At 39.0% G+C, this 24,143-nt stretch overlaps 1 protein-coding gene across 6 annotated transcripts; it reads right to left on the bottom strand.

The window, feature by feature from the left end:
* Nucleotides 1-1,066: 1,066 nt before the first annotated feature.
* Nucleotides 1,067-21,414, bottom strand: LOC127865737 (methylated-DNA--protein-cysteine methyltransferase-like). Of its 6 annotated transcripts, none has more exons than XM_052405677.1 (3): nt 20,983-21,414; nt 15,675-15,829; nt 1,067-1,863 (listed from the first exon to the last, which is right to left on the bottom strand). In XM_052405677.1, exons 1-3 carry the CDS (start codon nt 21,129-21,131, stop codon nt 1,601-1,603), a joined length of 567 nt encoding a protein of 188 aa, XP_052261637.1. In that variant the 5' UTR covers nt 21,132-21,414; the 3' UTR covers nt 1,067-1,600. The 6 variants fall into 6 exon arrangements, with proteins under 6 accessions (XP_052261637.1, XP_052261638.1, XP_052261634.1 ...); XM_052405678.1 differs by lacking the exon at nt 15,675-15,829 and adding an exon at nt 2,975-3,129; XM_052405674.1 differs by lacking the exon at nt 15,675-15,829 and adding an exon at nt 10,214-10,368 and having other exon boundaries at nt 20,983-21,413.
* Nucleotides 21,415-24,143: the final 2,729 nt, after the last annotated feature.

The raw sequence follows: 24,143 nt of genomic DNA, 5'->3' as shown, positions 1-24,143 counted from the left end.
ATCTGTGAAAAGGTCCCTTTAAAATTTAATATCAATTTTGACGCAGAATGTATAAAACAAGGGTGTCCGCCTGAGAAGCAAAGGGACTTAACTATTCTGTGAAGGTGGAGTTGAATATAGACATATACCGGTGAACTGTCCCACCCCCTGACAGCGAAATTTATCAAATGACCAAATATTCTCACACTAGCATATATATCATAATAATTATTTAGGAGTGAGATTAATACAAATGTGGTAAAAAAATATGACTTCTGGAAAGTTCAATCGATTGTAAATTGCCGAAAATGGAAATCTACAGTGCCACGTTACGGTTATGTTTTTTTCAAAAGGACGGAAATTAAACTTATGGCGTTTAGACTTGAGGCGTAACTTAAAATTACAGACTACGAAATTGGAATTACAAAACTCCAGAAACATCCGGAGCGAAATTAGCATTTTAAATTGTTCATAAAGCCTTAACTATTTTCCAGCCTTCAAACAGCCGTGTTTTTTTGTTGTTGTTTTTTTTTTTTGACGGACCGGAACTACTATCGACCTCAGCAGAGATATCATTAGAATAAAATATTCTGACCAAGGTTCAAGAAGATTGAACTTCAAAATGTTCCTTTGAGAGTGTTAACGAGGTATTCGTTTATATTGGACAGCAAATGTGTCCTCTAGAATGATAAGAATGTAAATGGTGACGAGGAACGAGGAGCAAAATGCGATCACACAAACAACAGGAAAACTAGCAGATATCGCCAGATAGCAAACATTTTTTAGAACGGCCGATTTTCCAAAAAATAAGTGTAATTAACGTTTGAATTCATTGAGCAATTGGTACGATCAACAAACATGGTACAAGAAAGGTAATTGAAAACATGTTCATGTGTGTGAAAATGCTGAAGACTTTTAACAGCATGAAAGCTAAACGGGCAGTTTCCGATTATTTAAAGGTTAAACATCATCAACTCCTAATGCGATGAGACTAACTATGAAACTTGAAGTCTATTACTATAACAATCATCGTCGAAAAACAGAAAACTAACGATGTGAGTCAGAGAAAACAATAGTGATCTACAGAATGACCGAACAAATTTAATATTCACACAAACAAATCAATTTTTATGCGGGAGGGATAACTTTGTTCAACGTATTAAAATCCTTCTGTTTTGCGCAATACGTCTGTGTAAAGTTATTTTTTGCAACAAAAAGAGTAAAGCATTGATCTTATATATCACAAACGTCTGTTATCTACTTGATACAAAACAGCTGAATACCCATATACAATGAAAATGTTGTAGCAACAGGACATACTGAACACACTTATCTTCACACTAGGCGTTCGATGTACTATTAAAAGAACACATAATGGCGTCTGTTATTACCGGTAGTCAAAACACGGCCACGTTTTGCATGCCTTTAATAAAGACTGAACATATAACACATGCACTGCTCCTGTATTATATTAAAAAGAAGCCCATCCTTTTCAAGACCCTTAATGACCACATTTCGACTTCTTTAGTATTTTCACGACGGTTTCTAAAGGCATTTGATACAGTAGTATAGGCGCAACACATCCTCCACACGAGTATGTACTATCGGCTAAAGAAGGTCATCACTTGCACGACCCTTCGTGTTCCAACAGCCATTGTTTCACTTTGTTCCTTGTCCCATGGGAATAATTTCCAAGCTGGCCGTTTTCCTGTATGACCCTGTGACATGGAATGATCAAACCAACCGGATTGTTCCTCATAGCCTGGCCCACTGCTCTGCATGCCTTCACGTTCCCGCATAGTCTGGCCAGCCCACCGTAGGATATAGTTTGGCCAATCTGAACCTCTTTTAGCAGTGTGAACCACACTTTGTAAGTGAAAGACCCTACAATATGTAATATTTATTAGTCGCTTCACGTGAAAATTAGTATTATGCCATATCCTATCAGTGTAGCTTCAGACCAGCCAGCGCGCCCGTGTAGTCCGGAAAGGAGCTACCATATACGCTTATGAGACCAACAAACCCTGTGTGACTATAAACGAACAGGGTAGCTCCTGTCGACACTGTGCAGATTCGCAGGCTGGAATGGGGCTACAATGGCCGCATATGACAAAAGACCCATTCTCGCATGTAAGGCTTGTAAATAATTAGAGTTTGTCCCATTAGTGAATAATAAGCCAACACTGGTTAAAGGCGTATTTCAGCAAATCTGAGAAAGAATGAGACAATAGCCATTTAAAAAATACTGACAATGTGAAATTTAGGGACAATACAATTGTTCTAAACATAGTGAGAGGTGAATACGGAGATGCGTATTTTAATGTGTTGACCTAAACGTTTAGTATATTAAAAATGAAACTTGTTCAGCGCAACAAACCGTTTATCTGGGGCAAAGATGTTAATCTATGTTATCAATGTCGAACAGTTTGTGAATGCTCAAATGATAAACATGTGTGCGTTATCTCAGATGCACATCACTTTGGGATAATGCATGTACGAATTTAATTTACTTCAGAATACATGACCAACATCATTTGATAACGATAGGAAAAATAATACAAATTATCTTGCTCTTATTAAATCTATACCTTTATATTCCTGTTGAATTATTTACCGTAAACAACGAACAAACAACGGTCTGTATGCATGTCTTGAAAAATATCTTTGTTGGACAGATATTACTGAAGGTTATTTCATTCTAAGGTTCATAATGCCTAATAAACACTCCAATAATTTGCATTGATTATCAATGGAGTAGTGGCCATTTTATGCATAACATGTAATATGTTTTTAAATCAATTGATGTATGATGCATATTGTACTGAGCTGTATCAAAATGGTAGCTTGCTGTATTTGTTATATTCATGTAATCCCAGGTGTACCTGAATTATCCAGTCATTAAACCTCTGATTGACCTATTGGGTATAAATCCAAATATCCTGATAATATGTCCCTGTCCCATATAAAATCACGCCCAATACAATATCATACCGACCTTCCCTACCGATGTGTTGACAAATACTCGGTGTTGCCACCAGTCTCTTCTCAGGATGGCTGAAATACGCCTCCAGCCAGCTGACACAGTCTACCGCCGGCTTATATGTGTACCCATTGTCCTTGTAAGTCTGGGACAGTAGGCCTACACTTTTACTGAAAACGAACAAAAGTATCCCACTGGCAGGATGTTTATTACAAATTTAGTCTCATTTAAGACATTTTTTGTGAGAACAGTGAAGTAATATCCTTCTTGGAAGAGACTCATGCACTATTTGGTAGAGACTCATGCACTACTTGGTAGAGACTCGTGTACTTCTAAGTAGGGACTCATGCACTACTTGGTAGAGACTCATGCACTACTAGGTAGAGACTCATGTACTTCTAAGTAGAGACTCATGCACTACTAGGTAGAGACCCGTGCACTACTTGGTAGACTCATGTACTACTTGGTAGAAACTCATGCACTACTAGGTAGAGACTCATGTACTACTTGGTAGAGACTCATGTACTACTTGGTAGAGACTCATGTACTTCTAAGTAGGGACTCATGCACTACTTGGTAGAGACTCGTGTACTTCTAAGTAGGGACTCATGCACTACTTGGTAGAAACTCATGCACTACTAGGTAGAGACTCATGTACTTCTAAGTAGAGACTCATGCACTACTTGGTAGAGACTCGTGTACTTCTAAGTAGAGACTCATGTACTTCTAAGTAGGGACTCATGCACTACTTGGTAGAGACTCATGCACTACTAGGTAGAGACTCATGCACTACTTGGTAGAGACTCATGTACTTCTAAGTAGGGACTCATGCACTACTTGGTAGAAACTCATGCACTACTAGGTACAGACTCATGTACTTCTAAGTAGAGACTCATGCACTACTTGGTAGAGACTCGTGTACTTCTAAGTAGAGACTCATGTACTTCTAAGTAGGGACTCATGTACTACTTGGTAGAGACTCGTGTACTTCTAAGTAGAGACTCGTGTACTTCTAAGTAGAGACTCATGTACTTCTAAGTAGGGACTCATGCACTACTTGGTAGAAACTCATGCACTACTAGGTAGAGACTCATGTACTTCTAAGTAGAGACTCATGCACTACTTGGTAGAGACTCGTGCACTACTTGGTAGAAACTCATGCACTACTTGGTAGAGACTCATGCACTACTTGGTAGAAACTCATGCACTACTAGGTAGAGACTCATGCACTACTAGGTAGAGACTCATGTACTACTTGGTAGAAACTCATGCACTACTAGGTAGAGACTCATGTACTTCTAAGTAGAGACTCATGCACTACTTGGTAGAGACTCATGCACTACTAGGTAGAGACTCATGCACTACTAGGTAGAGACTCATGCACTACTTGGTAGAGACTCGTGTACTTCTAAGTAGGGACTCATGCACTACTTGGTAGAAACTCATGCACTACTAGGTAGAGACTCATGTACTTCTAAGTAGAGACTCATGCACTACTTGGTAGAGACTCGTGCACTACTTGGTAGACTCATGTACTACTTGGTAGAAACTCATGCACTACTAGGTAGAGACTCATGTACTACTTGGTAGAGACTCATGTACTACTTGGTAGAGACTCATGCACTACTTGGTAGAGACTCATGTACTACTTGGTAGAGACTCATGCACTACTAGGTAGAGACTCGTGTACTACTTGGTAGAGACTCATGTACTACTAGGTAGAGACTCATGCACTACCAGGTAGAGGCTCATGTACTTCTAAGTAGAGACTCATGCACTACTTGGTAGAGACTCATGCACTACTAGGTAGAGACTCATGTACTACTAGGTAGAGACTCATGCACTATTAGGTAGAGACTCATGCACTACTAGGTAGAGACTCATGCACTACTAGGTAGAGACTCATGCACTACTAGGTAGAGACTCATGCACTACTAGGTAGAGACTCATGTACTTCTAAGTAGAGACTCATGTACTACTAGGTAGAGACTCATGCACTACTAGGTAGAGACTCATGCACTACTAGGTAGAGACTCATGTACTTCTAAGTAGAGACTCCTGTACTACTTGGTAGAGACTCATGCACTACTAGGTAGAGACTCATGTACTTCTAAGTAGAGACCCATGCACTACTTGGTAGGGACTCATGCACTACTTTGTAGAACCTCATGCACTACTAGGTAGAGACTCATATACTACTTGGTAGAGACTCATGCACTACTTGGTAGAGACTCATGTACTTCTAAGTAGAGACTCATGCACTACTTGGTAGAGACTCGTGCACTACTTGGTAGACTCATGTACTACTTGGTAGAAACTCATGCACTACTAGGTAGAGACTCATGTACTACTTGGTAGAGACTCATGTACTACTTGGTAGAGACTCATGCACTACTTGGTAGAGACTCATGTACTACTTGGTAGAGACTCATGCACTTCTAGGTAGAGACTCGTGTACTACTTGGTAGAGACTCATGTACTACTAGGTAGAGACTCATGCACTACCAGGTAGAGACTCATGTACTTCTAAGTAGAGACTCATGCACTACTTGGTAGAGACTCATGCACTACTAGGTAGAGACTCATGTACTACTAGGTAGAGACTCATGCACTACTAGGTAGAGACTCATGCACTACTAGGTAGAGACTCATGCACTACTAGGTAGAGACTCATGCACTACTAGGTAGAGACTCATGTACTTCTAAGTAGAGACTCATGTACTACTAGGTAGAGACTCATGCACTACTAGGTAGAGACTCATGCACTACTAGGTAGAGACTCATGTACTTCTAAGTAGAGACTCATGTACTACTTGGTAGAGACTCGTGCACTACTAGGTAGAGACTCATGTACTTCTAAGTAGAGACCCATGCACTACTTGGTAGGGACTCATGCACTACTTTGTAGAACCTCATGCACTACTTGGTAGAGACTCATGCACTACTTGGTAGAGACTCATGCACTACTTGGTAGAGACTCATGTACTACTTGGTAGAAACTCATGCACTACTAGGTAGAGACTCATATACTACTTGGTGGAGACTCATGTACTTCTTGGTAGGGACTCATGTACTACTTGGTAGAGACTCATATACTACTTGGTAGAGACTCATTTACTACTTGGTGGAGACTAATATACTACTTGGTAGAGACTCATATACTACTTGGTAGAGACTCATGTACTTCTTGGTAGGGACTCATGTACTACTTGGTAGAGACTCATATACTACTTGGTGGAGACTCATGTACTACTTGGTGGAGACTCATATACTACTTGGTGGAGACTCATGTACTTCTTGGTAGGGACTCATGTACTACTTGGTAAGGACTCATATACTACTTGGTGGAGACTCATATACTACTTGGTGGAGACTCATGTACTTCTTGGTAGGGACTCATGTACTACTTGGTAGAGACTCATATACTACTTGGTGGAGACTCATATACTACTTGATGGAGACTCATATACCACTTGGTGGAGACTCATGTACTTCTTGGTAGGGACTCATGTACTACTTGGTAGAGACTCATATACTACTTGGAAGAGACTCATTTACTACTTGGTGGAGACTCATGTACTACTTGGTGGAGACTCATGTACCACTTGGTGGAGACTCATGTACTACTTGTTAGAGACTCGTGTACTACTTGGTAGAGACTCATACACTGCTTGGTAGAAACTCATGCACTACTAGGTAGAGATTCATATACTTCTTGGTGGAGACTCATGGTGGAGAGGCAAAGATCTACATCTTTTGTGATATTTAACAAAAGCTATGCGCCATTCGGGGTGAAAAACAATCTTCAATGGACCTTTTAACGTTTTAGTAAATTGAAAAAATAGAAAAAAAATAAGACTCGCACATGTTTGTTGTAATTATGATATTTGCGAGAAAACAGTAATACTGAACATTTACCATGCTCTAAAATATCAATTATATTAGTCTGTTGACGATATAAAAACCTGAAAATTATAGGCCCTAAAGCGTTACAAACGCGAAACTATTGAATGATTTGGAGAGTTCTGTTGTTATCGTAACAGTGTGTGGCACTACGTGGATTGCTTATATAAAGTATAAAATACACATCTACCAGTATGATCACGGATGGCCGAGTGGTTTAGGTGATAGACTTTTACTCCAAGAGTTAGTGGTTCGAGCCCAGTTGATGAATACTTTTTTTCTTAAATTGTATTCTTATTTTTAAAAGGGAGCTCTTTGTTCCAACGTTTATAATTTTCAATTTAAAGAATTTAATGACAATTTTGAATAAATGCCAAAATCTGTGAAAAGGTCCCTTTAAAATTTAATATCAATTTTGACGCAGAATGTATAAAACAAGGGTGTCCGCCTGAGAAGCAAAGGGACTTAACTATTCTGTGAAGGTGGAGTTGAATATAGACATATACCGGTGAACTGTCCCACCCCCTGACAGCGAAATTTATCAAATGACCAAATATTCTCACACTAGCATATATATCATAATAATTATTTAGGAGTGAGATTAATACAAATGTGGTAAAAAAATATGACTTCTGGAAAGTTCAATCGATTGTAAATTGCCGAAAATGGAAATCTACAGTGCCACGTTACGGTTATGTTTTTTTCAAAAGGACGGAAATTAAACTTATGGCGTTTAGACTTGAGGCGTAACTTAAAATTACAGACTACGAAATTGGAATTACAAAACTCCAGAAACATCCGGAGCGAAATTAGCATTTTAAATTGTTCATAAAGCCTGAACTATTTTCCAGCCTTCAAACAGCCGTGTTTTTTTGTTGTTGTTTTTTTTTTTGACGGACCGGAACTACTATCGACCTCAGCAGAGATATCATTAGAATAAAATATTCTGACCAAGGTTCAAGAAGATTGAACTTCAAAATGTTCCTTTGAGAGTGTTAACGAGGTATTCGTTTATATTGGACAGCAAATGTGTCCTCTAGAATGATAAGAATGTAAATGGTGACGAGGAACGAGGAGCAAAATGCGATCACACAAACAACAGGAAAACTAGCAGATATCGCCAGATAGCAAACATTTTTTAGAACGGCCGATTTTCCAAAAAATAAGTGTAATTAACGTTTGAATTCATTGAGCAATTGGTACGATCAACAAACATGGTACAAGAAAGGTAATTGAAAACATGTTCATGTGTGTGAAAATGCTGAAGACTTTTAACAGCATGAAAGCTAAACGGGCAGTTTCCGATTATTTAAAGGTTAAACATCATCAACTCCTAATGCGATGAGACTAACTATGAAACTTGAAGTCTATTACTATAACAATCATCGTCGAAAAACAGAAAACTAACGATGTGAGTCAGAGAAAACAATAGTGATCTACAGAATGACCGAACAAATTTAATATTCACACAAACAAATCAATTTTTATGCGGGAGGGATAACTTTGTTCAACGTATTAAAATCCTTCTGTTTTGCGCAATACGTCTGTGTAAAGTTATTTTTTGCAACAAAAAGAGTAAAGCATTGATCTTATATATCACAAACGTCTGTTATCTACTTGATACAAAACAGCTGATTACCCATATACAATGAAAATGTTGTAGCAACAGGACATACTGAACACACTTATCTTCACACTAGGCGTTCGATGTACTATTAAAAGAACACATAATGGCGTCTGTTATTACCGGTAGTCAAAACACGGCCACGTTTTGCATGCCTTTAATAAAGACTGAACATATAACACATGCACTGCTCCTGTATTATATTAAAAAGAAGCCCATCCTTTTCAAGACCCTTAATGACCACATTTCGACTTCTTTAGTATTTTCACGACGGTTTCTAAAGGCATTTGATACAGTAGTATAGGCGCAACACATCCTCCACACGAGTATGTACTATCGGCTAAAGAAGGTCATCACTTGCACGACCCTTCGTGTTCCAACAGCCATTGTTTCACTTTGTTCCTTGTCCCATGGGAATAATTTCCAAGCTGGCCGTTTTCCTGTATGACCCTGTGACATGGAATGATCAAACCAACCGGATTGTTCCTCATAGCCTGGCCCACTGCTCTGCATGCCTTCACGTTCCCGCATAGTCTGGCCAGCCCACCGTAGGATATAGTTTGGCCAATCTGAACCTCTTTTAGCAGTGTGAACCACACTTTGTAAGTGAAAGACCCTACAATATGTAATATTTATTAGTCGCTTCACGTGAAAATTAGTATTATGCCATATCCTATCAGTGTAGCTTCAGACCAGCCAGCGCGCCCGTGTAGTCCGGAAAGGAGCTACCATATACGCTTATGAGACCAACAAACCCTGTGTGACTATAAACGAACAGGGTAGCTCCTGTCGACACTGTGCAGATTCGCAGGCTGGAATGGGGCTACAATGGCCGCATATGACAAAAGACCCATTCTCGCATGTAAGGCTTGTAAATAATTAGAGTTTGTCCCATTAGTGAATAATAAGCCAACACTGGTTAAAGGCGTATTTCAGCAAATCTGAGAAAGAATGAGACAATAGCCATTTAAAAAATACTGACAATGTGAAATTTAGGGACAATACAATTGTTCTAAACATAGTGAGAGGTGAATACGGAGATGCGTATTTTAATGTGTTGACCTAAACGTTTAGTATATTAAAAATGAAACTTGTTCAGCGCAACAAACCGTTTATCTGGGGCAAAGATGTTAATCTATGTTATCAATGTCGAACAGTTTGTGAATGCTCAAATGATAAACATGTGTGCGTTATCTCAGATGCACATCACTTTGGGATAATGCATGTACGAATTTAATTTACTTCAGAATACATGACCAACATCATTTGATAACGATAGGAAAAATAATACAAATTATCTTGCTCTTATTAAATCTATACCTTTATATTCCTGTTGAATTATTTACTGTAAACAACGAACAAACAACGGTCTGTATGCATGTCTTGAAAAATATCTTTGTTGGACAGATATTACTGAAGGTTATTTCATTCTAAGGTTCATAATGCCTAATAAACACTCCAATAATTTGCATTGATTATCAATGGAGTAGTGGCCATTTTATGCATAACATGTAATATGTTTTTAAATCAATTGATGTATGATGCATATTGTACTGAGCTGTATCAAAATGGTAGCTTGCTGTATTTGTTATATTCATGTAATCCCAGGTGTACCTGAATTATCCAGTCATTAAACCTCTGATTGACCTATTGGGTATAAATCCAAATATCCTGATAATATGTCCCTGTCCCATATAAAATCACGCCCAATACAATATCATACCGACCTTCCCTACCGATGTGTTGACAAATACTCGGTGTAGCCACCAGTCTCTTCTCAGGATGGCTGAAATACGCCTCCAGCCAGCTGACACAGTCTACCGCCGGCTTATATGTGTACCCATTGTCCTTGTAAGTCTGGGACAGTAGGCCTACACTTTTACTGAAAACGAACAAAAGTATCCCACTGGCAGGATGTTTATTACAAATTTAGTCTCATTTAAGACATTTTTTGTGAGAACAGTGAAGTAATATCCTTCTTGGAAGAGACTCATGCACTTTTTGGTAGAGACTCATGCACTACTTGGTAGAGACTCGTGTACTTCTTGGTAGAGACTCATGTACTACTTGGTAGAGACTCGTGTACTTCTAAGTAGGGACTCATGCACTACTTGGTAGTAACTCATGCACTACTAGGTAGAGACTCATGTACTTCTAAGTAGAGACTCATGCACTAATTGGTAGAGACTCGTGCACTACTTGGTAGACTCATGTACTACTTGGTAGAAACTCATGCACTACTAGGTAGAGACTCATGTACTACTTGGTAGAGACTCATGTACTACTTGGTAGAGACTCATGCACTACTTGGTAGAGACTCATGTACTACTTGGTAGAGACTCATGCACTACTAGGTAGAGACTCGTGTACTACTTGGTAGAGACTCATGTACTACTAGGTAGAGACTCATGCACTACCAGGTAGAGGCTCATGTACTTCTAAGTAGAGACTCATGCACTACTTGGTAGAGACTCATGAACTACTAGGTAGAGACTCATGTACTACTAGGTAGAGACTCATGCACTATTAGGTAGAGACTCATGCACTACTAGGTAGAGACTCATGCACTACTAGGTAGAGACTCATGCACTACTAGGTAGAGACACATGCACTACTAGGTAGAGACTCATGTACTTCTAAGTAGAGACTCATGTACTACTAGGTAGAGACTCATGCACTACTAGGTAGAGACTCATGCACTACTAGGTAGAGACTCATGTACTTCTAAGTAGAGACTCCTGTACTACTTGGTAGAGACTCATGCACTACTAGGTAGAGACTCATGTACTTCTAAGTAGAGACCCATGCACTACTTGGTAGGGACTCATGCACTACTTTGTAGAACCTCATGCACTACTTGGTAGAGACTCATGCACTACTTGGTAGAGACTCATGCACTACTTGGTAGAGACTCATGTACTACTTGGTAGAAACTCATGCACTACTAGGTAGAGACTCATATACTACTTGGTGGAGACTCATGTACTTCTTGGTAGGGACTCATGTACTACTTGGTAGAGACTCATATACTACTTGGTAGAGACTCATGTACTACTTGGTGGAGACTAATATACTACTTGGTAGTGACTCATATACTACTTGGTAGAGACTCATGTACTTCTTGGTAGGGACTCATGTACTACTTGGTAGAGACTCATATACTACTTGGTGGAGACTCATGTACTACTTGGTGGAGACTCATATACTACTTGGTGGAGACTCATGTACTTCTTGGTAGGGACTCATGTACTACTTGGTAAGGACTCATATACTACTTGGTGGAGACTCATATACTACTTGGTGGAGACTCATGTACTTCTTGGTAGGGACTCATGTACTACTTGGTAGAGACTCATATACTACTTGGTGGAGACTCATATACTACTTGATGGAGACTCATATACCACTTGGTGGAGACTCATGTACTTCTTGGTAGGGACTCATGTACTACTTGGTAGAGACTCATATACTACTTGGAAGAGACTCATTTACTACTTGGTGGAGACTCATGTACTACTTGGTGGAGACTCATGTACCACTTGGTGGAGACTCATGTACTACTTGTTAGAGACTCGTGTACTACTTGGTAGAGACTCATACACTGCTTGGTAGAAACTCATGCACTACTAGGTAGAGATTCATATACTTCTTGGTGGAGACTCATGGTGGAGAGGCAAAGATCTACATCTTTTGTGATATTTAACAAAAGCTATGCGCCATTCGGGGTGAAAAACAATCTTCAAGGGACCTTTTAACGTTTTAGTAAATTGAAAAAAATAGAAAAAAAATAAGACTCGCACATGTTTGTTGTAATTATGATATTTGCGAGAAAACAGTAATACTGAACATTTACCATGCTCTAAAATATCAATTATATTAGTCTGTTGACGATATAAAAACCTGAAAATTATAGGCCCTAAAGCGTTACAAACGCGAAACTATTGAATGATTTGGAGAGTTCTGTTGTTATCGTAACAGTGTGTGGCACTACGTGGATTGCTTATATAAAGTATAAAATACACATCTACCAGTATGATCACGGATGGCCGAGTGGTTTAGGTGATAGACTTTTACTCCAAGAGTTAGTGGTTCGAGCCCAGTTGATGAATACTTTTTTTCTTAAATTGTATTCTTATTTTTAAAAGGGAGCTCTTTGTTCCAACGTTTATAATTTTCAATTTAAAGAATTTAATGACAATTTTGAATAAATGCCAAAATCTGTGAAAAGGTCCCTTTTAAATTTAATATCAATTTTGACGCAGAATGTATAAAACAAGGGTGTCCGCCTGAGAAGCAAAGGGACTTAACTATTCTGTGAAGGTGGAGTTGAATATAGACATATACCGGTGAACTGTCCCACCCCCTGACAGCGAAATTTATCAAATGACCAAATATTCTCACACTAGCATATATATCATAATAATTATTTAGGAGTGAGATTAATACAAATGTGGTAAAAAAATATGACTTCTGGAAAGTTCAATCGATTGTAAATTGCCGAAAATGGAAATCTACAGTGCCACGTTACGGTTATGTTTTTTTCAAAAGGACGGAAATTAAACTTATGGCGTTTAGACTTTGAGGCGTAACTTAAAATTACAGACTACGAAATTGGAATTACAAAACTCCAGAAACATCCGGAGCGAAATTAGCATTTTAAATTTTTCATAAAGCCTGAACTATTTTCCAGCCTTCAAACAGCCGTGTTTTTTTGTTGTTGTATTTTTTTTTGACGGACCGGAACTACTATCGACCTCAGCAGAGATATCATTAGAATAAAATATTCTGACCAAGGTTCAAGAAGATTGAACTTCAAAATGTTCCTTTGAGAGTGTTAACGAGGTATTCGTTTATATTGGACAGCAAATGTGTCCTCTAGAATGATAAGAATGTAAATGGTGACGAGGAACGAGGAGCAAAATGCGATCACACAAACAACAGGAAAACTAGCAGATATCGCCAGATAGCAAACATCTTTTAGAACGGCCGATTTTCCAAAAAATAAGTGTAATTAACGTTTGAATTCATTGAGCAATTGGTACGATCAACAAACATGGTACAAGAAAGGTAATTGAAAACATGTTCATGTGTGTGAAAATGCTGAAGACTTTTAACAGCATGAAAGCTAAACGGGCAGTTTCCGATTATTTAAAGGTTAAACATCATCAACTCCTAATGCGATGAGACTAACTATGAAACTTGAAGTCTATTACTATAACAATCATCGTCGAAAAACAGAAAACTAACGATGTGAGTCAGAGAAAACAATAGTGATCTACAGAATGACCGAACAAATTTAATATTCACACAAACAAATCAATTTTTATGCGGGAGGGATAACTTTGTTCAACGTATTAAAATCCTTCTGTTTTGCGCAATACGTCTGTGTAAAGTTATTTTTTGCAACAAAAAGAGTAAAGCATTGATCTTATATATCACAAACGTCTGTTATCTACTTGATACAAAACAGCTGAATACCCATATACAATGAAAATGTTGTAGCAACAGGACATACTGAACACACTTATCTTCACACTAGGCGTTCGATGTACTATTAAAAGAACACATAATGGCGTCTGTTATTACCGGTAGTCAAAACACGGCCACGTTTTGTATGCCTTTAATAAAGACTGAACATATAACACATGCACTGCTCCTGTATTATATTAAAAAGAAGCCCATCCTTTTCAAGACCCTTAATGACCACATTTCGACTTCTTTAGTATTTTCACGACGGTTTCTAAAGGCATTTGATACAGTAGTATAGGCGCAACACATCCTCCACACGAATATGTACTATCGGCTAAAGAAGGTCATCACTTGCACGACCCTTCGTGTTCCAACAGCCATTGTTTCACTTTGTTCCTTGTCCCATGGGAATAATTTCCAAGCTGGCCGTTTTCCTGTATGACCCTGTGACATGGAATGATCAAACCAACCGGATTGTTCCTCATAGCCTGGCCCACTGCTCTGCATGCCTTCACGTTCCCGCATAGTCTGGCCAGCCCACCGTAGGATATAGTTTGGCCAATCTGAACCTCTTTTAGCAGTGTGAACCACACTTTGTAAGTGAAAGACCCTACAATATGTAATATTTATTAGTCGCTTCACGTGAAAATTAGTATTATGCCATATCCTATCAGTGTAGCTCCAGACCAGCCAGCGCGCCCGTGTAGTCCGGAAAGGAGCTACCATATACGCTTATGAGACCAACAAACCCTGTGTGACTATAAACGAACAGGGTAGCTCCAGTCGACACTGTGCAGATTCGCAGGCTGGAATGGGGCTACAATGGCCGCATATGACAAAAGACCCATTCTCGCATGTAAGGCTTGTATATAATTGATTTTGTCGCATTAGTGAATAATAAGCCAACACTGGTTAAAGGCGTATATCAGCCAATCTGAGAAAGAATGAGACAATAGCCATTAAAAAATACTGACAATGTGAAATTTAGGGACAATACAATTGTTCTAAACATAGTGAGAGGTGAATACGGAGATGCGTATTTTAATGTGTTGACCTAAACGTTTAGTATATTAAAAATGAAACTTGTTCAGCGCAGCAAACCGTTTATCTGGGGCAAAGATGTTAATCTATGTTATCAATGTCGAACAGTTTGTGAATGCTCAAATGATAAACATGTGTGCGTTATCTCAGATGCACATCACTTTGGGATAATGCATGTACGAATTTAATTTACTTCAGAATACATGACCAACATCATTTGATAACGATAGGAAAAATAATACAAATTATCTTGCTCTTATTAAATCTATACCTTTATATTCCTGTTGAATTATTTACCGTAAACAACGAACAGACAACGGTCTGTATGCATGTCTTGAAAAAAAACTTTGTTGGACAGATATTACTGAAGGTTATTTCATTCTAAGGTTCATAATGCCTAATAAACACTCCAATAATTTGCATTGATTATCAATGGAGTAGTGGCCATTTTATGCATAACATGTAATATGTTTTTAAATCAATTGATGTATGAGGCATATTGTACTGAGCTGTATCAAAATGGTAGCTTGCTGTATTTGTTATATTCATGTAATCCCAGGTTCATCTGAATTATCCAGTCATTAAACCTCTGATTGACCTATTGGGTATAAATCCAAATATCGTGATAATATGTCCCTGTCCCATATAAAATCACGCCCAATACAATATCATACCGACCTTCCCTACCGATGTGTTGACAAATACTCGGTGTAGCCACCAGTCTCTTCTCAGGATGGCTGAAATACGCCTCAAGCCATCTGACACAGTCTACCGCCGGCTTATATGTGTACCCATTGTCCTTGTAAGTCTGGGACAGTAGGCCTACACTTTTACTGAAAACGAAGAAAAGTATCCCACTGGCAGGATGTTTATTACAAATTTAGTCTCATTTAAGACATTTTTTGTGAGAACAGTGAAGTAATATCCTTCTTGGAAGAGACTCATGCACTATTTGGTAGAGACTCATGCACTACTTGGTAGAGACTCGTGTACTTCTAAGTAGGGACTCATGCACTACTTGGTAGAAACTCATGCACTACTAGGTAGAGACTCATGTACTTCTAAGTAGAGACTCATGCACTACTTGGTAGAGACTCGTGTACTTCTAAGTAGAGACTCATGCACTACTTGGTAGAGACTCATGTACTTCTAAGTAGAGACTCATGCACTACTTGGTAGAGACTCGTGTACTTCTAAGTAGAGACTCATATACTACTTGGTAGAGACTCGTGTACTTCTAAGTAGGGACTCATGCACTACTAGGTAGAGACTCATGTACTTCTAAGTAGAGACTCATATACTACTTGGTAGAGACTCGTGTACTTCTAAGTAGAGACTCATATACTACTTGGTAGAGACTCGTGTACTTCTAAGTAGAGACTCATATACTACTTGGTAGAGACTCGTGTACTTCTAAGTAGAGACTCATGCACTACTAGGTAGAGACTCATGTACTTCTAAGTAGAGACTCATATACTACTTGGTAGAGACTCGTGTACTTCTAAGTAGGGACTCATGCACTACTTGGTAGAAACTCATGCACTACTAGGTAGAAACTCATGTACTTGTAAGTAGAGACTCATGCACTACTTGGTAGAGACTCGTGCACTACTTGGTAGACTCATGTACTACTTGGTAGAAACTCATGCACTACTAGGTAGAGACTCATGTACTACTTGGTAGAGACTCATGTACTACTTGGTAGAGACTCATGCACTACTTGGTAGAGACTCATGTACTACTTGGTAGAGACTCATGCACTACAAGGTAGAGACTCATGTACTTCTAAGTAGAGACTCATGCAATACTTGGTAGAGACTCATGTACTTCTAAGTAGGGACTCATGCACTACTAGGTAGAACCTCATGCACTACTTGGTAGAGACTCATGCACTACTTGGTAGAGACTCATGCACTACTTGGTAGAGACTCATGTACTACTTGGTAGAAACTCATGCACTACTAGGTAGAGACTCATATACTACTTGGTGGAGACTCATGTACTACTTGGTGGAGACTCATGTACTACTTGGTAGAGACTCATATACTACTTGGTGGAGACTCATGTACTACTTGGTGGAGACTCATGTACTACTTGGTGGAGACTCATATACTACTTGGTGGAGACTCATGTACTACTTGGTGGAGACTCATGTACTTCTTGGTAGAGACTCATATACTACTTGGTAGAGACTCATGTACTACTTGGTGGAGACTCATGTACTTCTTGGTGGAGACTCATGTACTACTTGGTGGAGACTCATGTACTACTTGGTGGAGACTCATGTACTTCTTGGTGGAGACTCATATACTACTTGGTGGAGACTCATGTACTACTTGGTAAGGACTCATATACTACTTGGTGGAGACTCATGTACTACTTGGTGGAGACTCATGTACTACTTGGTAGAGACTCATGTACTACTTGGTAGAGACTCATATACTACTTGGTAGAGACTCATATACTACTTGGTGGAGACTCATGTACTTCTTGGTGGAGACTCATGTACTACTTGGTGGAGACTCATGTACTACTTGGTGGAGACTCATGTACTTCTTGGTGGAGACTCATATACTACTTGGTACAGACTCATGTACTACTTGGTAGAGACTCATGTACTACTTGGTGGAGACTCATGTACTACTTGGTGGAGACTCATGTACTTCTTGGTGGAGACTCATGTACTTCTTGGTAGGGACTCATGTACTACTTGGTAGAGACTCATATACTACTTGGTGGAGACTCATGTACTTCTTGGTAGGGACTCATGTACTACTTGGTAGAGACTCATATACTACTTGGTGGAGACTCATGTACTACTTGGTGGAGACTCATGTACTTCTTGGTAGGGACTCATGCACTACTTGGTAAGGACTCATATACTACTTGGTGGAGACTCATGTACTTCTTGGTAGAGACTCATGTACTACTTGGTAGAGACTCATATACTACATGGTGGAGACTCATGTACTACTTGGTGGAGGCTCATATACCACTTGGTGGAGACTCATGTACTACTTGTTAGAGACTCGTGTACTACTTGGTAGAGACTCATACACTGCTTGGTAGAAACTCATGCACTACTTGGTAGAGATTCATATACTTCTTGGTGGAGACTCATGTACTACTTGTTAGGGACTAAAGAACTACTTGATAGAGACTCATCTACTACTTGGTAGAGACTTATCTACTACTTCGTAGAGACTTATCTACTACTTCGTAGAGACTCATGTACGACTTGGCAGAGAATCATGTACTACTTTGTAGAGACTCATGTACTACTTGGTAGAGACTCATGTAATACTTAGTAGAGACTCATGTAATACTTGGTAGAGACTCATGTACTACTTGGTAGAGACTCATGTACTACTTGGTAGAGACTCATGTACTACTTGTTAGAGACTCATGTACTACTTGGTAGAGACTCAAGTACTACTTGGTAGAGACTCATGTACTACTTGGTAGAGATTCATGTACTTCTTGGTATAGACTCGTGTTCTACTTGGAAGAGACTCCTGTACTACTTGGCAGAGACTCGTGTACTACTTGGTAGAGACTCATGTACTACTTGGTAGAGATTCATGTACTTCTTGGTAGAGACTCGTGTTCTACTTGGAAGAGACTCCTGTACTACTTGGTAGAGACTCATGTACTACTTTGTAGAGACTCATGTACTACTTGGTAGAGACTCATCTACTACTTGGTAGAGACTCATATACTACTTGGCAGAGACTCATGTACTACTTGGTAGAGACAAGTGTTCTACTTGGAAGAGACTCATGTAGTACTTGGTAGAGACTGATGTACTTCTTTGTAGAGACTCATGTACTACTTGGTAGAGACTCATCTACTACTTGGTAGAGACTCATGTACTACTTGGTAGAGACTAATGTACTACTTGGTAGAGACTCATCTACTTCTTGGTAGAGACTCATCTACTATTTGGTAGAGACTCATCTATTACTTGGTAGAGACTCATCTACTACTTGGTAGAGACTCGTGTACTATTTGGTAGATACTCATCTACTACTTGGTTGATACTCATCTACTTCTTGGTAGAGACTCATCTACTACTTGGTAGACTCATGTACTACTTGGTAGGGACTCATGTTCTACTTGTTAGAGACTAATGTACTACTTGGTAGGGACTCATGTACTTCTTGGTAGAGACTCATGTACTACTTGGTTGCGACTCAGTTACTACTTTGTAGGGACTTATGTACTACTTGGTAAATACTCATATACTACTTGGTAGAGACTCATGTACTACTTGGTAGAGATTCAAGTACTACTTGGTAGGGACTCATGTTCTACTTGGTAGAGACTAATGTACTACTTTGTAGAGACTCATCTACTACTTGGTAGAGACTCATGTACTACTTGGTAGAGACTCATATATTACTTGGTTGATACTCATTTACTTCTTGGTAGAGACTATTCTACTACATGGTAGACTCATGTACTACTTGGTAGAGACTCACATACTACGTGGTAGAGACTCACGTGTAACGTGGTAAAGACTCATGTACTACTTGGTGGAGACTTATGTACTACTTGGTAGTGACTCATGTATCACTTGGTAGAGACTCATGTACTACTTGGTAGAGACTCATCTACTACTTGGTAGAGACTCATATACTACTTGGCAGAGACTCATGTACTACTTGGTAGAGACTCATCCACTTCTTGGTAGAGACTCATATACTACTTGGCAGAGACTCATCTACTACTTGGTAGAGACTCATATACTACTTGGCAGAGACTCATATACTACTTGGCAGAGACTCATGTACTACTTGGTAGAGACTCGTGTACTTCTTGGTAGAGACTCATCTACTACTTGGTTGATACTCATCTACTTCTTGGTAGAGACTTATCTACTACTTGGTAAACTCATGTACTACTTGGTAGGGACTCATGTTCTACTTGTTAGAGACTAATGTACTACTTGGTAGGGACTCATGTACTACTTGGTAGAGACTCATGTACTACTTGGTAGCGACTCAGTTACTACTTTGTAGGGACTTATGTACTACTTGGTAAATACTTATATACTACTTGGTAGAAACCGATGTACTACTTGGTAGATTTTCATGTACTACTTGGTAGGGACTCATGTTCTACTTGGTAGAGACTAATGTACTACTTTGTAGAGACTCATCTACTACATGGTAGATACTCATCTACTTCTTGGTAGACTCATCTACTACTTGGTAGAGACTCATGTACTACTAGGTAGAGACTCATATACTATTTGGTGGAGACTCATTGACTTCTTGGTAGAGACTCATGAACTACTTGGTAGAGCCTCATGTACTACTTGGTAGAGACTCATGTACTACTTGGTAGAGACTCATGTACTACTTGGTAGAGACTCATGTACTACTTGGTAGAGACTCATGTACTACTAGGTGGAGACTCATGTACTACTTGGTAGAGACTCATGTACTACTTGGTAGAGACTCATGTACTACTTGGTAGAGACTCATGTACTACTTGGTAGAGACTCATGTACTACTTGGTAGAGACTCATGTACTACTAGGTAGAGACTCATACTACTTGGTGGAGACTCATGTACTACTTGGTAGAGATGCATGTACTACTTGGTAGAGACTCGTGTACTACTTGGTAGAGACTCATGTACTACTTGGTAGAGACTCATGTACTATTTGGTGGAGACTCATGTACTACTTTGTAGAGACTCATGTACTACTTGGTAGAGACTCATGTACTACTTGGTGAAGAATCGTGTACAACTTGGTAGAGACTCATGTACTTCTTGGTAGAGACTCATGTACTACTTGGTAGAGACTCATGTACTATTTGGTAGATACTCATATACTACTTGGTAGAGACTCGTGTTCTACTTTGTAGGGACTCATGTACTACTTGGTAGAGACTCATGTTCTACTTGGTAGGAACTCATGTACTACTTAATTGGTAGACTTGAGTGCAGGGCAAAACCAAACTGTACTATCTTATTACCCTGGTTTAGGATTGAAGTTCGTATCATTCACTCCCTCGACTAAGCACAACGAATGGATCCCCTTAGGACAACACTCTAATTCCACGTCCCCAATCGGAGTCGAGACAAGGAACTTGTTGGTGGGTCCATAGAAGCACTTTGTAGACATGATGCTGCAGGTGGATATCTGTACGAACACAAAATGACGCGTTCATCGGGGTAATGTCTACTTGGTGCTACTTTCACTTTCAGTTTTAGAATACGTTAAAAAAGTTTGTTATTACTTTCACAGCAATATATGCTTTTTGAATCATATGAACATTAAATGTTATTTACTTTAAATTACAACTTGTAATAGCAAGTAGTGATAAGTTTAAAGTAATATCAAAGTCGTTTTATTTTTAATTCGCCTATTTGGCTAAGACACGACGGCATACACTAAATCACAAAGAAATTCTTTCTCACATTCAAGACGATATGGAAAATTTGGGCGCATTATTATACATGGTTCCAAACACAGCTCTATATCATATTACCCGCATGCGGCTAGCGTAGCTACAGACCTACCTTCGCATATGCTTGCCGCATATTCAATAAGACCCATTTTCACATGACGCGGGTCATATTGAGGTCGCCTAAATGAGCAAGTGGTGATAGTCGACAGATGTATTCAGAGTAAAGCAATGTTTAAATCAGATATGCTTTCTCTGTCTATTGCATCAATGCTCCTTATGTATAACTTATTTGTGTTACCATTAATTCACGATGACAATATCCCAGAGAGATTTGCTCTAATACGGATCAGACCCATTCCCCTCCCCTCCCACGACAGTTTCAGTAACCTAACATTTGCCAGAGAAAGCGAAATTGAATTTTTCTGTACATATGCAACATCATTACAAAATCGATCACACAGCCCTCTGGCAGTAAATATACTCAAAAAGAATATCTCACATTCCTCTCATAGTCTTCATTATTAATTGCCAGTCCATTAACAGGTAAAAGAGGTCAACTTGAGCATACAATTAATATTTCTTAGATACAAGCAGATATTGTTATTGTTGCAGAGATGTGGCTAGAAACAGTTAACTCGGCAGACATAGGTTTACTTATATTTTTTATCATTTAAGTATTGTTATTCTCTATCATGATATTTGTGTACATTTTTTATTGCTTTCAGAATTGACATTTAAAAATGCTTTAGTATTAAGTATAAAGCGACCGTCGTTCAAGCAGTGGGATCGTGATTGTGTCCTCACTTTAAATACATTGCATTCCATCCCGCAAGGCATATATATAAGCTATGTAATATGGATCTTTTACGCCTATTATTGCTGCTTCTTCCTGTATTTGCACGATGATGATCTGAAATATTAACTATATGATGCTATATTCTTAAATCTTTTTCTTAAAAGAAGGGATATAGTTGACACTTGTGCGTAATTTCATTTCATCATTCCTCAAAAAGTTGTAACTCTGTTGCTCTGGTCTCCTTCCTACCATTGAGTAATTAAATGGTAAATTGAATGCGTTTTAATTCCCTTTTATTATTGCTAAATTTGAGTTGCAATGCTATGAGGTTAATTTTTATTTACACTTATATGTATCATGTATATTGCTGGGCCAAGTGTGAGGTTGAGCGCTCTAAAACCGGTTTAAACCCCCAATGCTTTGCATTGACCGTTCCAAGGCGGTGACCCGAGCTTTATTCTTCTATGTGTGTATGTTGTTTCGTATTGTGCTGTTTCGTTCTGTTTTGGCAATTGGTCACTTGCCTTAAATAAAGGACTAACTGATTGTGATAATTTATTTATAATGAGAATGCAATACTGCTCCAGCAGCTGGAGTTTCACTTCTTTATATATGGTTATCATGCAACACATGGCATGTCAATAATACATTTTACATGTGGTTTCAACGATTTCATCATAACATTTATTTTTGATTGAATATGAATTATTCCATCAAACTGATCAATATATTTTGCATGATCGAGATGGTTCACGATACTATTAATAATCAAATATCGAATGTCCGACAAATCACCAAATCAGGTTTCTTCGAACAAATATGTATGGATGGTTCACGTTTCATCGGGTTATTTTAATTTTATTTCTATTCTTCTTTTGTATGTATGCGCTTTATCCATAGATATATGATCAAAAGTATTTTATAATGCGAAATAAGTCATGAAATCTGACGCCCCTCCCCGTACTTGATGCAGCTTAAAACTGCGCTAAAGAAAAGTTATTCTTGATATTTCTTCTTCTTCTACTACTTCGTACTTCCTACAGTCAATTGCTGACTATTACATGAAGGCCTATTATAGGCAGATATGGACACTGTCGAGTCCGTTTCCTGGGAAGAATCAGTACTTGGTGTCTATGGAGGAGATAATGAGAACGCTCCCGAGTAGGGAGCGAACCCACGAACTCCCGATCGCTAGGCGGACACCTCATCCACAACACTTCTGCTTCCGCTTCTGCTTAGTACGGTGAAGGGCCAGTTACGGCGTAGTACACCGGGGGAGTGCGCTAGTCGAAATGGAGGGCAGACTTAAATCCCTCAACTGTCTCTGCGTGAACCACTCTATTTTCCAGGTGGTTCCACTCTATAATTGTTTTCACGAAGAACGAGTTTTTAAATTGTACACAATTTGTGTTTTTGATCACAAAGCCTCTATCGTTGTTTATTACTTGATTGTCTATTATATTTGATGTTACACAGTCACTATATTGTTTTGCTTTAATGTGTCTTTTAACCCTTGCTGGTTTTAAGTATTCAGTTGCTGGTATAGCTGGCACCAGCCCCTCGGCCACTTTGTAGAGCATCACTAGGTGGTTGATTTTGCGCCGTTATTGGAGCTATGGTAGTTCAAGTTGTTTAACATGTTGGTAACGCTGCCTTCTCGTGATTTGTAGTCTCCAGTTATAAAACGAGCAGCTTGTTTTTGCACTTGTTCAATTTTGTCGATGTCACGGGTCAAATAAGGATCCCAAATTGAAGAGCCATAGTCCAAGCAAGATCTCACTAGTGCTAGGTACGCTGTTTTCCTACAATCTATAGGGCAGTTCTTTAAGTTCCTACGCAGTATGGCCATTGTCGAATTTGCTTTCTTTGTTAATTTGTTTATGTGTGTTGACCAGGTTAAGTCTTCAGATATGGTAAGCCCCAAGTATGG

This window comes from Dreissena polymorpha, chromosome 2, assembly GCF_020536995.1.
Source record: "Dreissena polymorpha isolate Duluth1 chromosome 2, UMN_Dpol_1.0, whole genome shotgun sequence".
Taxonomy (NCBI): Eukaryota; Metazoa; Mollusca; class Bivalvia; order Myida; family Dreissenidae; genus Dreissena; species Dreissena polymorpha.
The sequence above is the reverse complement of the archived record's forward strand: the minus strand, read 5'-3'. Positions and strand labels throughout refer to the sequence as shown.

Coding starts and splice junctions, on each gene's coding strand:
- LOC127865737 (XM_052405677.1), bottom strand. CDS start 21,131: ATGTCTACAAAGTGCTTCTATGGACCCACCAACAAGTTCCTTGTCTCG. Junction 15,830..20,982: donor AACTTCAATCCTAAACCAGG/GTAATAAGATAG, acceptor CTTCGTTTTCAG/TAAAAGTGTAGGCCTACTGT. Junction 1,864..15,674: donor TCAACACATCGGTAGGGAAG/GTCGGTATGATA, acceptor TACATATTGTAG/GGTCTTTCACTTACAAAGTG.